The sequence below is a fragment of the Argentina silus genome (genome assembly GCF_951799395.1).
Source record: "Argentina silus genome assembly, chromosome: 10".
Lineage (NCBI taxonomy): Eukaryota > Metazoa > Chordata > Actinopteri > Argentiniformes > Argentinidae > Argentina > Argentina silus.
The window spans coordinates 1,650,787-1,667,389 of NC_139664.1; the positions used below are offsets into that span (position 1 = coordinate 1,650,787).

At 47.2% G+C, this 16,603-nt stretch overlaps 1 protein-coding gene across 1 annotated transcript; it reads left to right on the top strand.

Moving 5' to 3' along the window:
* The first annotated feature begins 11,180 nt into the window (after positions 1-11,180).
* On the top strand, positions 11,181-16,532 carry LOC310810703 (uncharacterized protein). The gene is made up of 3 exons (XM_083678550.1): positions 11,181-11,313; positions 12,428-14,318; positions 14,439-16,532. Exons 2-3 carry the CDS (start codon positions 12,434-12,436, stop codon positions 15,944-15,946), a joined length of 3,393 nt encoding a protein of 1,130 aa, XP_083534676.1. The 5' UTR covers positions 11,181-11,313; positions 12,428-12,433; the 3' UTR covers positions 15,947-16,532.
* Positions 16,533-16,603: the final 71 nt, after the last annotated feature.

The window sequence follows — 16,603 nt, forward strand, 5'->3', positions numbered from 1 at the left end:
CAGACAGACAGAAAGACACAGACAGACAGACAGTCAGTAACAGACAGACAGTCAGACACAGACAGACAGACAGACAGACAGCAGGCACACAGACAGACAGACAGGCAGACAGACAGGCAGGCAGGCAGACACACAGAAAGCCAGACAGAAAGGCAGGCAGGCAGACAGACAGACAGACAGACGGACAGACGGACAGGCTGGCAGGCAGACAGCTACATGATCCTATACAGACTAAAGGTGGACTATGATCCTATACAAACTAAAGGTGGACTATGATCCTATACAGACTAAAGGTGGACTATGATCCTATACAAACTAAAGGTGGACTATGATCCTATACAGACTAAAGGTGGACTATGATCCTATACAGACTAAAGGTGGACTATGATCCTATACAGACTAAAGGTGGACTATGATCCTATACAGACGACTAAAAGTGAACTATGATCCTATACAGACTAAAGGTGGACTATGGGTTAGACTATGGTGACAGGCTTGGCGTGGTGTGGGGTCAGGTGGTGCAGGGTCTTGTGGTGCTGGGTCAGGTGGTGCTGGGTCAGGTGGTGCTGGGTCAGGTGACATGCTGAGGCTGACTGCATTTCATCATGAAAGAACTACCCAGAGGAAAGGGAACCTCCCATTCGATTTACTCCATCTAAAGTGTTGTAAATGAGAGAATGTCTCCACCTGGTGGTGAATGTGGGATATCCTCCAAGGGAAATGGATTGAAAATGTTTTGCATTCTCACAAAAAAGCTAGTCCATGAACAGTGCAGTAAATACCAGGTGATTATCTTGTAATAACATGGATAATTAGTAAATAGTGATTCGTTTTTTCTTATTGAAGAAAGAAAAAGCTATTTCTTAGATTTTACATTTTTAGATTGTATTTCTTGGGTCCGTCGGCAGGCCATTCCACCCACTGGTGGCTCAGTCCGCATGTGGCCGAGCGGACCAAACTGTCACGGACGTGCTGGCAACGTCCGAGGGCAACAAACTCAAGTCCAAATCCTCCTTTTCTTGTTTCCGGCGTTCCGCTGAGGTTGAACCCCTCACTGGCGGTCGTCCCCGAGACACAGTTTGTCCAGACGCATCATCGTCGCTTCCCCCTGCGGACGTCCAGACCCCCGCTTCGGATGGACGCTCGATGGACATCCAGAACGGGTCAAAAGACGACCCCACAACACACAGCAGGCGGCCGGGGCGCTGGGGTTCTGGTTTTGGTGTGTAATGGTAGATGACAGAATATTGAGGGTCTGGAAAATATTCATGACAACAATGTTCTTTGATGATAATAAACATGATTTGAAACATGATTTGATCAATGAGCAATGACTATCCAAAATTGTTACTTCTCCTTTCTAGTATTAGTACTGTATGCATTGTCCTCTACAACTGGGATATGTTATACACTGAGGGGACATCCTACTCAAATGTAAACAATCAATCACTATCATTGTATCACTGGGCTGTCATATGACTATCATTACTCACATTATTACATTAAATGTGTCATCATCACTATCACATAACAACACTGTAAATCACTGCATCACTGCATCATTTGTAGGTAAAAATAACACTATGGATGGTTACAAGGACCAACATAGCCACCGTGAGATAGTTAGAATATGCAGAAAGTTTATTTCATATCGAAATGAGAAACATCTGTAATGTGTGTGTGTGTGTGTGTGTGTGGTGCTGTTCTGTGTGGTGGTGGGTAAAGTGTGTGTTTTTGTGTGTGTGTGTGTGTGTGTGTTGTGTTGTGTTGTGTTGTGTTGTGGGTCCTTGTCGGATGGTCCAGGGTCTTAGTAAGAGGTGTTGTGTTGTGTTGTGTTGTGTTGTGTTGTGTTGTGTTGTGTTGTGTTGTGTTGTGGGTCCTTGTCGGATGGTCCAGGGTCTTAGTAAGAGGTGTTGTGTTGTGTTGTGTTGTGTTGTGTTGTGTTGTGTTGTGTTGTGTTGTGGTGTTGTGGGTCCTTGTCCTTGTCGGATGGTCCAGGGTCTTAGTAAGAGGCTCTACGCTTCTTCTTGCAACACAAGCCGCAAAGACAACATCCGCAGAATCTTGCAAAGCAGCACTTCTTTTTCTTGTGGCCCTCGGGCCAGGGCCCGTATATCTTGTCCAAGTGGGCGAATTCTTCTGGCAAGTCTTTAATGCCCTCTTGGTTAAGGTCTTCATGATAGATATACCAGAAATTGTAATCCTGCAAACAAAAAGAACAAATGAGTGGAAAAATGCGAGAGCTATCTGCGCCTTTCTGCCCTGAAGCAGCTCTTCAGAACTGACAGAAAATACACTTCATGTGTTACATTGTCAGTCAAATCAAATCAAACATTATTTATACATAGCACATTTCATACACTAATGCAATACAATGCACTTCACAAGGAACATTTATAAAAACTGATTACCTGCACAATTGGTGTGTCTAGTTTGTCCAAGTGCTCCAGCCTTTCTCTCTTAATGCGTAGCTCCAGCTTGGTATTGGGCCTGTTAGTATGGCGGGGGGAGGTCTTATCTTTCTCTGCAGGGAGGTTGACAGAGTACGGCGTGTGGTCTCCACTCTTGGTGCCTTTTGCGAAGGTCAAAGATGGCTTCAAGACAGCCATAATCTCCATGGTGATGATGTGACAGGCAGTCAAAGCTATCCGTGGTGTCTCCATGAGGGTCCTTCTGCGTAGAACGACTTTAGGGAAGAATCTTGCGAATGCCTGCCTGATAGAGAACTCCAACTCTTCAGCGAATGAGATCTGACTCTGTCGGTCACTGAGCTTCTTCAGTTTCCGTAGAAACACTCGATTGGCTTTGTATTTCGCTGTCTCTATCTGCAGCTGCAGATGTATTTGCTCAATCATCTCGTCATCAAACCTGTAGAGTACTTGGCGATCTACCCTGTCAAGGAGCGCGCCCTCCATGCCAAAGATACCTTTGAGGACATGTTTCACAACAGACACAGGAACACGGCCACTTTCAGGGTCACTAACTAGCTTCTTCTCTTGTTCTGTGTCGCCCTGGACTTGACCCTGTGCTGAATCTTGTGTTTGAACCTCAGCTCCTCTTGGGACATAGAGAATGCTTTCAGAGCTCGGGCTCTTACAGAAATCAGCCAGATCAGATTTTGTCTCTGCAAAAATATCAGTTTTTGGAAACAGCTCCATAAAAGCAACAAGACTACAGTCCAGAGCCAGTGGATTTTTAACCACCGTGTTCTCTGGTATCTCCTCCTCTTTTTCCTCATCATCACCCACAAAGTACTTTGCCTCGACCCAAACCACATCTCTGTTGGATAGACGCGGCTGCGTCACTTTGCGCCTGTACTCCATCACATCGTCGTCTGACATTGGTGGAAACGCCCTTTGGAATACCTTCATGTACTTCACTCTGGTCCCATACTGGTCATACATGGTCTCCCTCAAGGATTCTGGTAGAACCTTAAGATGAAATAAGAAGACATTTGTGGTAGACACATAGTGCAGAGGTATGAACAATTCAAATCTGAATTTGGTCGTAAACAGAATATACTCTTTTGAACACTCTACACGACTCATTCATACACATAAAATACGAATCTCATATGTATTTACCTTGAATTGCCATTCTTCTTGCATGTCACATACATACATGTCACATTGCCCACTACGCGTTTACACACCTCATATACATACATTGCACATGACCCATCTGTCCACCACAAAGACTTGCCTCTGTCATATTTAAACATTTAACTTAACTAAAATGTCTTACCTTGGAGAAGAGCTCGCTCTCCATAGCGTCCTCAGCTCCTTTGGTCACCTCAAGGCATGGGATGGGGGTGCCGTCTGGGAATGCATTACTAAGAGACTGATATATTTTCAATATCTCCTCAATGATGCAATGTGGAATGGTAGCAAGAACTACAGGGTCCTTCATTGCAACCAGTTTCTTCAGCTTGATTGAGCTTCCACACTGTTTGATCATGGTGCTCTGGAGGTGAAGCACTGTGCGCCTCAGGTTGCAGATTGGGGCTGGTAACTTCTCATCCACTGTTATGCCTGGGATTGTCTTCAATGTCTTGAAGGTCGCTGCACTAATTTTCACACACATGGCCAGCAGTCCCTGCTGATTCAGCTGCATAGTGCCATTGCCATTCAGAGGGTGCATTTTCAGCATGGATTTGATGATAAATTCCTCAACCAAGTCACTGCTTATGACAAATTTACAGGGAAGGGGGCAGCTCATCACCATGCTTTGACTAATATGGCTCTCCTCTTCATTGGTCAAATACTCATCTGGCACCCGCTGAGCAATGTGAAGAGCAACCAGACGGACAATGTAGCGTTTTAGAATATATGAATCCATGTCCAACGCTTTAGCAAGCACAGATCTGGGGCCTAGCACCTTCTCCAGTGTCTTTACGACAGCCGTGGAGACCTCGTAGACATGGGTGGGCTGCAGTAGAGTGTTGGCCAGCTCTTTCTCGTCAGTCTCTCGGACCCATGGGAAGGCCAAGAGAAGATCTTGGGTTTCTTTGCAGAGGGGACTGACCTTAAGACTGATGCCACTCAGGAAGACCATCGGATTTATTTGAAGACACGCATGGGATATGATGTGTTTCACGGTGGAGCTGTGCACCACGATCTTCTTCGGCACCATGGTCTGTGATCCTTCCTTCATGCTATCAACATGGTCAAGCAACTTGCACCCCTCTGCACTGTCCACCTGCCCCATCTTATCTGCCTGGCAGAGCTCAGCCCTAGTCTGGACATCGTTTGCTGCAGCATTCACCAGGCCGTCCATGACAGCCTTGAGGTCCACTTCTGTGGAAGAGGGGGAAGAGGTCCTCAGCTCTGCCGGAGGGATGTCTTTGACTTCCTCCTTCACCACGGGGACCTCAGCCTTCTCCCCATGTTGATTGGCCACAGAATCCAAGAGGCTCTCCATGACCTAATAACATAATAATATAAGATGTTTTAAGAAACACAAAACCGAACAAGAATTAAGTGATTAAGTTACTGTGTACATAAGCTAAAATTTATTATTTGTAATTTCATTGTGTAACTAGCCTATTATGGGCTAAAAGAGATCCTATTAATCAAACAAAAAACAAACATACCTCCTTGACCTCCTCTGTTATGGCGGAGGGGGAGCATGTGCTCATACTCACCATGGGGACCTCAACCATCTTCTTCTCCTCATTCATCACCTTACCCACCAGGCTCTCAAAGACCTCCACAGGCTCCTGTCGGAGCTCAGCCCTAGTCTCGACGTTCACCGGGCCGTCCAAGACTGCCACCATGAACTCCCTCGCTCCATTGAGTGATTCCACTGCGTCGCCACTCATCAGGGCAGCAGAGTCAAGGAGCTCATGGGTATGAGACAGCACCTTGGCTTGGTCAGTCCCAAGCTGTTGCCCCTCCATGGTGGTCTATAGACAGAAGAGAGGGGAAAAGACATTAGGTCAAAAGGTCTTTTGGGAACCATATCTGATAATAAAGTGTAAATAAGTAGATGGAAGTAGTGTGTTCTAGGGGATGAGGAAGACTTTATCATACCTTGAGGGAGGACTGGTCAGATGGGCATTGCTCCATGTTGAGCTCTTCCTGCTCAAACTCCTCAAGTTTATCCTGGCAACCTTTCACCTTCAGGGTCTGTGGATGATGAGTTTCATTTTAGCATTCAGAATTCAAATTCTATTACTATTAAATTAAGCAATGATTATTTTAAATATAACAGCATATTAAAAACATGTTTTATTACTAGGGTAATCACAGAGTTACTATACAGGTATAGGGGCAGCAGCTTCATATAAAAAAGTGTGACTAATATTGCTGAATGGCGCTACACAGTAAAACAGAATTAGTTCCTTACCAGCATGATTGATATAGAATCTATGCAACTGAGCATCAAAGGACAGCCATGTAAATCGTATGTAGTGTGTGTGTGTGTGTGTGTAAATCAGTGGTTTGTTGTGTATTTAAACTAAACTGAGCGCTCAGACAGGATCACTCACCCAGTGACATCACCACATTGTGATGTCACAACTAGATGGCGCTGGTTACCAAGCAACAAGGATCACAGAGCTGCGACAAACTGTTGTCGATAAAGAATAAAAACATCCAATAAAAAATAAATTAAATTAAATTAAATTAATAAATAAATTAACACACAAGTTAAGTTATGGACTCAAACACTTTATTTCAATTTAGGTCATGAAGCATATTACAAGAATTAAAACCTATAAGCATGGAAACCGCCGGGTTCGGGCTGAAATATAAAACTAATATACAAATGTACAAAGATTCAGGAAATAATTAGGAAATATTAACAGATCTAAAATCACAAATAATATGACAGCGACGTGGTCCAGAAGTCCAAGAGGCCACAGTCAGTCAGACATGAGGAGGAAGATCATCCCAACAATGTTAGATGGACAGAGAGCAGCGGAGGAAGACTGCTTCAAACTAGACAAATATGTCAGTCATGGCACTGCCGTTGAAATGTTTTTGAACGCTCTTACATGAGTAATAATATGAATATAAATACTATAATGTGGTATTTCGGAGGCTGTGGTGAGGGCCAGGGTCTGAACCCTCCCTGCCTTCAGACCGTTATGTCCGTTAGAAACATGTGACGCTGTCCGCTCAGCTGCTAATATCCCAACGCTGAGTTACGAGAAATAACAAAAACACTGGAAAGATTCTCCTTCAAATGTGACTGTTTCTGGTTGTCTTTAATTTCCTTACAATAACTACAGTTGGTGGGAAGAACACAGGAGGAACCATGGAGGAGCTAGCAGACGTTATCTCTCTGGCTAACGAAGCTAGCTAGCTATGCAGAAGATGTGTGGCGGTAAGTAAGAATAATATATATTATATATATTAAGTAGCTAACTAAGTTGTCGTTTCTCGCTTGGTAACTAGCTAGTGAGCTGTTAGTTAACGTTTTGATAAATGTATCATGTCAGTAACCTTGTTCAAAGACACACTGTCTTTAATGAGTCGAGGTCGGCCTCGCCGTGCCTCGCTAGCTGTTCTGTTGTAGCCTGACGGCAGCGAGCTGCTAGCTCCACTGGCGGGTCAGACTGGAGGCTTTTTACCACCGATCAACATCGCCTCGTTGCTTGTTTTGGTGAAACTCAGCTCGGTTAGGTTGGACATGGAGAAGCTGAGCCATTTCAGATTGGAGACAATCTGCCACGACAGTTTCGGAAATAAATATTCACTCTTTTTGTGTTAAACAGACACTCTAAATGTGTTTTACACCATCTTGCTAGCGAGCTACTCTGTCACTAGCATAGAAATGCTTACGGAGTCCGTGTTAGCATAACCGCTAATCGTTGCTAGCTACCGTGCCCGTTAAAATGCTGTATCAGGTCGCCTAGCAACGTCAGTGCCGTCTCCTCCTTCCGCGCGGTTTGACGTACTGATGCCGCGCCGCGCCGCGTCGCGCCTCAATCAACTTCAGCAGTCTGTTGATCATCTGACATTCATGATGCGGACATAATCATATAGAATCAAGAAAAAAAGCACATTTAAACACATTTTTTAAATGTTAAACTTATTAACTGAGAGAAGCAATTTACAGACAGAAACAACTTTCTTCATTGTGGCCAACGTCTTTTGCAGTATTTGTAAATTAGCTTTTTTCAAATTAATTATTACAACAAAACAAAACGTATACGTATACAAAACGAAGACTAAATAACATCCAAATGGATTCTAACATGATGTCAATTGTACAGAAACAGATCCTTTTTAGCATCCATTATAACAGAGACGTGCTACACAACAGCTACATATAGAACATGGTTAAAGCCTTCAATGACATTACATTATATTTCATGCCACTTCTTATTTTGCATTTACCGGTATGCCAAAAATGCAACAAAAAGCTTTCAAAGAAATTCTCAGCATCCGTCAATGAAGAATTCAACTTGTTCTGTCATTGCTGAACTGCTGGTCTGAGAGGCTGTTTACCCAGGTTTAATCTGACAGATTCAGTGACTCAGAGCCTGATGTGGTTTCAATCATGCTAAAGATCTCACACAACACTTATTTAGCTCCTATGAATATGTTGAGAAAATAGAGAGCCATGGAAATATCATTTGGGTGCTATATTCACAGTAGAACTATATTAATTGTTACCAAGATGTTTGCACAATTAGAGCACTAATGATCTCAGTAGTAAAGTCACAAGTCATGTTTCTGTTCTGGCAGTTTGTGGGTTTTCATCTAAAAGATCAAAATGAACCATTTGAAGCTGCACATAATCCTCACTATGCCTCCGTTTCCATGGTGAAGAAGGTCTTACTTCAGCTCTTCAGGCCGATTATGTCTCTGGATCACAGACAGTTTTTACTTTACATTCACTTTGACATTTTACTCATTTAGCAGACGCTCTTATCCAGAGCCACTTACAACAAGTCAATCAACTATACATCACAATCATAAGCAAAACCTTCCATAATATATATCTTGACTTTGAATTAAATCCCACCTGAGTATCATTTGATTAAATACAGCTGGTAGTTTCCTAAAGAATGATAATCCTATAGCAAACAGTCAGTAATAACAGTCATTAATGGCCTCTCTCTCTCAGCAGACAGTAATAACAGTCATTAATGGCCTCTCTCTCTCAGCAGACTGTGGTGTTTCTCACCTGATTCACCTGCAGAGTGTCATAGTCAGGACTCACAGAGGACATCTGCAGGGTGGCGTAGGTGTCCCCCCCCTCCCTCTCCTTTAAAGGGTTAACAGCAACAACACATACAGTTTAAAACCATAGACGAAGCCTTACTAAAACCCAGGGACAGAGAGAGACTGGAGGAACTGCAGAAGCCTCTTAGACAACCTGGGGAGATAAAAGAACACATTTACAGCAGTGATACTGGTTTACTGGCTATTGATACATGATTCATTATGATGAGCAGATTTATTACAATATTCATACAACTTACTGTTTGAATTTGTACAAACCAACCCCGACAGTCATGATATACAGACACACTATGACCAGAATGACATGTACCCAATCAATAATTGCTGGCATTCTGAAAAAGAAGATGAAATCTAACAGATCGCTTTCACTTTAACACTCCCAAATGGAATGGGGAAATATCATGAGAGCTGCAGTGTTGTGCTTATCTGCTGCTCTTAGGCCTGTATGTGTAGTGAGTACTACATGTAACTGACTAACAGACCAGACCTTGCTGGGTTTGAACTGGAGGCTGGTAGATCTCTGGTAGATCCCACAGAGTTGATGCTGAGGCAGACCAGAGTGGGCGTGTCCTCCTGTGATTGGCTCATGGTGAGGGAGCTCCTCAGGCCTGTACTGCCCAGAGGCTCCTCCCTGATGGCTATGAATGGGGTGAAGCAGTGAAGGTCAGAACAGACGTCATGACTTGAGTTTGATCCTGATTCTCCTGCAGATTCTCCTGACTGTCACCAGGTCTGGGGGTCCATGTGAGAGTTGGGGGGAGAGAGGGACAGGGGGCTGCAGCAGAGCAGGTCAGACTCACTGAGGCCCCCTCCATCACCTCCACAGTAGAGCAGGTCAGACTCACTGAGGCCCCCTCCATCACCTCCACAGTAGAGCAGGTCAGACTCACTGAGGCCCCCTCCATCACCTCCACAGTAGAGCAGGTCAGACTCACTGAGGCCCCCTCCATCACCTCCACAGTAGAGCAGGTCAGACTCACTGAGGCCCCCTCCATCACCTCCACAGTAGAGCAGGTCAGACTCACTGAGGCCCCCTCCATCACCCCCACAGCAGCTGGGCTAAGAGTTCCTGAGGAAGTCATTTAAATACATGATGAATTCAATGTAATTGTGGGATAACATGTGTAATGAAAAGTTTTCAAATGATTGAAACCCTCTTTGTGATTCCTTTGATTTCTGTTCAAGATGTACTCAACTGGATTTCATACATTTGACAAATATTCACTGTTATCCATAATTTGACATTTTACTTCAAATATATCATATGAAACCCTGGCTGCTTTGTTGCCATTTGGTGAAAAGTCCCACCAATTGTGTCACTCACCACCCATTAGAACTTCTGCATTTAAAAACCATTTTGACTTTAAATATTTTAACTAACACCAATATTTATTTCAATATATGATTTAGTAAATCATTTCAACATCTCAACTCAACATAAACCTCAAAGTCCATCCAGCTCATTTTCAGTACGTATTAAAAGGAGCCTCTTCACAGTATCTGAAGAGGTTTATTCACAATCTATAAATGAACAGTCCTCACTGGAGTAAAACTCTTGTTTGATACGAAACCTCCATAATTCACATTATTTCAACCTTGATAACACAATCATGAATTCATAATTGAATATATCACATGGTAGCTATTTTCTACAACAAAAAGTCATGTATTACATCTGCAATATATAGAAACCAAAATGATCTACTCCTAACATTATCATACCAGGAAGTAGCTTGCCTTTGTTGCTGAATTGTAGAATACACAGTAAGCTGCAGAACTGCTGTGTATCTGACTGACTGTGTCTTTGAAAATGAGGAACTTCTACAGACCATGTGGCCATATGTCACAATCATCCACATGAACGTCTGTTATGCAACACGGTCCCACCAAAATGTGTCCCTGTAATCATTTCCATCATGTTATGCTCTGGAGGGCAGCGATGTGATCACTGTTCTTCAGTGAGGTGAGGCCTGCTACATCACATATGATTCAAATAACTTTCTTAGGACAGCTTGTTCTTTGATTATTAAACATATTGGAGCATCATTTTAACAGATTTTATCAGATTCTTTGTAATATGATCATGAAAAAGTCAGTAAAGTGTAGAGTAGAGCCCTCTGAGACAATATGACCACATCATCATTCAACAGCAAGTCCACTTACCAAAATGACATTAAACATTGTTTTTAAAACGAAAATATTAAATCAGTCGAATTCAAATGAATTATTTCTGTTCAGGAGTTAAACATAGTTGATTAAATACTGTACAGAGAACATACAACATCCAAATGTAATTAATAATAAAAATCCTCGTCAGAGACTGAGTGAAGTTGTATGACAGTTCCAAACACAACCACTAGAAGGGGCAGACAGGACGGTGGTGCCGGAGGGGCAGTAACCCTCCCGGCCGATAGGGGGACATCCCGGCCGAGGACAGATGTGTGCTTGGGAGGAAAAAAACAGCCTAGAAGCACAGCCAGCATCAACACACCGCACGACCGCTGCAATCAGCATGGGACTAATTTAGTCATCTAGTCGATAACAAATCAATATTTCAATGCTTGGAGTTGGCGATGGATGAGACGACAGGCTGCGACCGGCTGTAGATTTCATCGTGGTAAGTCTCAGACCTGCCCGCGGTGTCGCTGGAGCGCGGTGGACGTGGTGGTGGTTAGCTTGCCAGGTTAGCTGGCTATTACTCGGATGTTCAAATCCACCCAAATTGTGGGAACATTTGCCAACTGAATGAGATCATTGCAATCGGAGTTAGTGGGGTTTGGACGAGGTCCTGTCCGTCGCTGGTGATGTCGACAGACGAAGGTTTCTGTCTGTCGGACTGTTAGCAGCAAGGTTAGTTGGCAAGCTAGCTGCCATTGTTTACAGCGCCGATAATGTATGCATGCTCGGAGTGGACAATGCACATCGTTAGAGGCTAAATGTATCTGGAGGTTGTTTTGCTACAAATAAACGTCTACATCGAAGTTGTAATCTCTTGTCTCGATGTGTTTTTCATAACGACCTGTGTGCCAAGTCAAGTGGCAGAGCCAGTTGCTCCATCCGAGCTGAGCCACCTTAGTTAGATTTTCAGGACACCAGCTACACATGTAGTTAAAACAGTGTGATCGGATATGATGTGGATTTAAAGAGAGTCTCTGTGTTGCTGTTTTTGGTGTCGGGTCGAGCTTTTCTTTTCCCGTTGGTCAAGTTTTTTTTCATCCGTTGGCGATGTTGAGCCCCTCGTGTTTTATGAAAGACGTTTTCTTTTGTTAAAATGTATTTTATTACAATAACTATGATTTGTTATGACTGGGCAATTCGAACTTTATCATCCAACTGTTATTTACTATGACTGACATTGTTGGACATCCTGAAATGTAGGTGGTGGTATTGGTACTTGTTTTGACAGTAATGCGGTCCTAATGGTTTATTTGTGGCATATTATTCAGGATGACGACGAACTCTGGATCACAGCAAACTCACCAGGAGACAGCTGTCTACACGGCTATCTCCTTTTGATGTTGCAGATGTGGACATGTTCATCATGTTTGGAGACAGCTGTCTACACGGCTATCTCCTTTTGATGTTGCAGATGTGGACATGTTCATCATGTTTGGAGACAGATGGATAGTTATGATGTGTTCATTCATTGATGAATAGAATTACTCAGAGTCTTGGTCTTGTATTGTGTTTGTCTTGATGAATCCCTGACAACCAATTTCTCTCTTTTTCAGCTCACCATGTTGGGGCTCCAGGGCTCGTCCTCGTCCCCTAAGGTCTACCGCTGTGTTGCCTGCTCAGCCACCTTCACGAGCCTGGCCTCCCTGCTGGTCCACCAGGCCTCCCACGCCAGTGAATATGACAAGAAGCAGCTGCCGGCTCCCCCCAAGGAGCCCCCCTCCTGCACACACTGTGGGGCCGTGTTTACAACAAAGGAACTCTCTGCCCAGCACCGGTGTCAGGCCCAGCCCGAGACCTCCGCTGCTCCCCTGCTCTTGATCTGTGAGTGTGGGGAAGAGTTTCATGACTTTGCTCTCATGCTGGAGCACAAAACCGCTGCTCACGCCTCTGAGGCTCCGCCTCCCCGGCCCCAGCAGGGCGCAGCTACTGGCCAATCAGCTGACGAGAAGGGCGGCAGCCCTGCAGACGTCCAGCCAGACCCGCCTCCGCACCAGCCAGCCAATAGCCAGCCCCCCCTGGGCCGCAGCCCTGCCTCCTGCTCCCTGGCCACGCCACCGCCCTCTGACCTATCTAGGTCCCTTTTCCCTCAGCTCAGCAGCACCTTCCCCGTCCCTGAAGTCGACACCAAGGAGGGGCTCAGTGTCCTCACCACCCCCCTCCCCCCCGGCCCCCCAATCCACCAGCCAACTAGGCTTGACATGTCAGAGGAGAACACTGCAACTCCTGCTGAACAGGAGGCCTCGCTGCAAGCCTCCGTCCGGGACCAGGAAGAAACTGTGAGCCCAGTTTTCCAAACGTTAAAGAAACAAAATGACAACCTCCCTAAAAACAAGGCCATCATGAAGATGCTGGCAAAGGCCTACATGCAACGCCTGCAGCCTGTCCAGTCCCCCTTCAGGCAGAGCAAGAGACTCATGGTCCCCAAGAGCGAGATTATACCTGTGGAAATAACATCAGCTCCAACGCTAGAAGCAGCCCCAGGGACCTCCGTGGGCCAACTAAGGCGCCTGCTCACAAAGTCAGGCCCAAAGCCGGCCCTCCCTCCTGGCAGTACCCTGCCTCTTCGCGCCGGCCCCAACGGCGGTGGTAACATCATCTCTCTGACCAAGATGCTCTGTCCGGTGGTGGTTCTGGAGACCCGTCAGAAGCTGGTTGACTCGGGCAGCGCCGGCACGCTGGGGCGGTACCAATGCGGCCTGTGCAGGCGGGTCTTCCAGAACATCGACGGCTTGACTGTACACCACTCCACTCACAGGAAAGAGAGGATTCAATGCTGCCGTCTATGTAAACAGCTGATCATCGGGAAACCGCCCCTCCCGGACAACCACGTCTGCCCCCACGCCCAGCCACCGGGCACCAAGCCCCCCCAGCAGTCTCTCCCCTCGGCAGGGATCAAGCTGTCCTCCTTGAAAAAGACTCTGTTATTCCACAACCAGAAGCCCCGTCCCTTTAGCAAGCAACAGCAGCGAGGCTTCCAGGGGGCGAACGCCAAGAAGCTGTTCTTCTGTCCGGTGTGTAAACACAACTACAGCCGAAGGTATAACCTCACAAAGCACAAGTGTCAGGGCCCCCCTCTCCCCCAGCACGCCCCCACCTCCACCTCCGCCCTACATAAGAACACACATAAGAACACGATGCTCGGTCTTGGGCTGAACAGTCGAGCAGCGCACCCTAACCCTAACCCTAACCCTAACCCTAACCCTGACCCACAGGTGAGAGAGAGGCCTCGGATGGCTAAGAGCGTGGCGGTGGGCACCGAGACTGGCCGGCTGGTAAAGAGGGAGGTGGACGCTGCCCAGGCCCAGTTCCCTGACATGGTTTGGCCTGGGGCGGCCAAGAGCTTCTCTCCTTTCCTTCCCAAAACCCCCAAACCAAAGTCAGAGGACATGGAGTTGGACTCCGACGACCACTGGGAACTCCTGGATTCTACTATTCCGCAGATGAGTAACGCAGGAATAAAGCCGGGGGAGGAAGGCGGAGGAGGGGGAGGGGGGGGAGGGGAGGAAGGCGGAGACGAGGACATATCTGGAGGAGGAGAGGGAGGAGAGGGAGGGGGAGGGGAGGGAGACGGAGGACAGTGGACAATCCCTCTGGATGACTCTGAGCTGGACGGGCTGATTGATGCGTTAGATGCTGAGGACATCGATGATGAAGATGATGATGATGATATGCTACAGGGATCGGTTTCCCAAGGTCATGCTAACCCTGCTGCTGCCCTACAGAAATTCAGCGCCATGCCTTTTTTCATAAAAGATGGCGCTAGACGTTATCCTTGCGATCGTTGTCACAAGACCTACAGTCGAGGGTCCACTTTAAGGAGACATAAAATGCTGTGTGGAGGAGGAGGAGGAGGAGGAGGAGGAGGGATGAGGTCTTTCCTGCCACAGCAAAGGTTTAACAACGGCATACCGAGGCCCATGTTCGACTGTTTCATCTGTGGGAAGAGCTTCAACCGCAGAGACAACATGCTCACTCACAGCAAGAAGTGTCAGCTGATGAGGACTGTGGTGGGGGGGGATAAGACCAGACATTTACAGCAGCAGAGCTCCTCAGCAGTAGGCCAGGCTCGGCCCCCCCCGGCCCTGGGGGGTCAGAGGGAGGGAGCGGGCGGAGGTGAAGGCCTGGGGGACAACGGGTCGAACTGGGGGATCATGTCTCTGCCCTCTGTTCTCCCCCGGAGGGTGACGTGCGAGTGTGGGGCCGGTTTCACCTCCCCACGCCTCCTTCTGGAGCACCTGCAACGGCACGCCCAGGAGTCCTACACCTGCCCCACCTGCGGGGAGACGCTGAGCTCCTGGGCCGACTACGAGGTCCACCTCCAGATCCACATGCAGCCCCGGCACCAGCTGTACCAGCGGCTGCAGCAGCAGCGCTCCCAGCCCCTGCTGCTCCGCTTCCAGCAGCACCCCCCCGCGCAGCGCCCCCCTCCGCCCAAACACATGCCTCCTCCCCCCGCACTGAAGCAGCAGCAGCAACAACAACGTCAACAACAACATCAACAACGTCTTCCGATGCAGCGCCCCCAACTCAACCAACACGCTCTGCCCATGCAGCGACCTCACCCCAACCCGCAGCCCATGCGCCGGCCGAGGCCCCGGCGGCCACAGCAGCGCAGCGTTTGCATCCGGTGCCAGAACACGTTCTGCAGCCGCGGCGCCCTGCTGAAGCACCTCTCCCTGAACCGCTGCAAAGGAGACCGTGTGGCCGGGGGCGGGGCCGGGGCGGAGGCGGCGGAGGAGGTCAAAGCAAACCGCTGTTCCCGCTGCAGCGTGGACTTCCCCAGCATCAGCAGCCTGGCGCTCCACCAGCGCAGCGGGATGTGCAAGCCGTCCTTCAAGCCCATGCGCTGCCCGGTGTGCGTGCGCTGGTTTGGCACAGTGGAGGGCCTGCAGAAACACCTGCTGTCACACAACACGCCCGAGACCTTCCGCTGCCTCATCTGTCAGCGCAGCTACCCCAGCCTGCGCTCACTCAAGAACCACCACAGGAAGGTCCACCGCATCATGGCCGGGGACTCCGGGGCGCTGAGCAGCATGGCCGGGGACTCCGGGGCGCTGAGCATCATGCAGTGATGCAGCACTTGGACCGGGCCTGAGGACCGGTCCAGGTCAGAACAGTGAAGCGGTGCGTGGTGTTGACGGAGCGGTCCAGGCGGGACGCTGGTGGGGACGGCGGGGCGGAGACGGGGAGTAGATGAAAGCAGAAAGGTGCTTCTCAGAATGCCGGTTAGGACATTTTTATTTCTGCCAGACCAGTGGATGACTCAGAGGAGGGATTTGAGAGAATGCGTTTCTTACTTGTTGTTCTTGTAATCATGTATAATCAGTGTATTGTACTATATAACCTTGATTCTATTTTCACTGTCTAGAAAGTTGACTTTTCTTGACGCTGTATAGATTGTTCCCCCTGAACCCCTCTTTGTGGTCATGATTGCTGTAAAACGTGACGTTGTTCTAAGCTTGTTTACTGTTTTTAGCCATCGACATTCAAATGTGCCATCTTTTAATTTGTCCTCTTTTAGGTCATGTTGCAACGGGAGGGTTATTTTTCCAGTACTGTATCAGTGCATCGCAGAGGAAACAATTTTAAGTGAAAATATACTTGAGCGCTTAATCATTGAAGACTGTATCTGAATCTGAATTCAAGTTCCCTAAAAGAATAAAGCTTGTAGTGTCAATAAAACCCTTTCATGTTACATTTGTCTCAATTGCTTTCCTTTAACTTGGCCA

What these genes read in the sequence shown, in the direction of transcription:
- LOC310810703 (XM_083678550.1), top strand. Translation starts at nt 12,434, where the DNA reads ATGTTGGGGCTCCAGGGCTCGTCCTCGTCCCCTAAGGTCTACCGCTGT. An exon ending in TTCTACTATTCCGCAGATGA is followed by an intron (nt 14,319 to 14,438) that starts GTAACGCAGGAA and finishes GGGGAGGGGAGG; the next exon opens with GAGACGGAGGACAGTGGACA.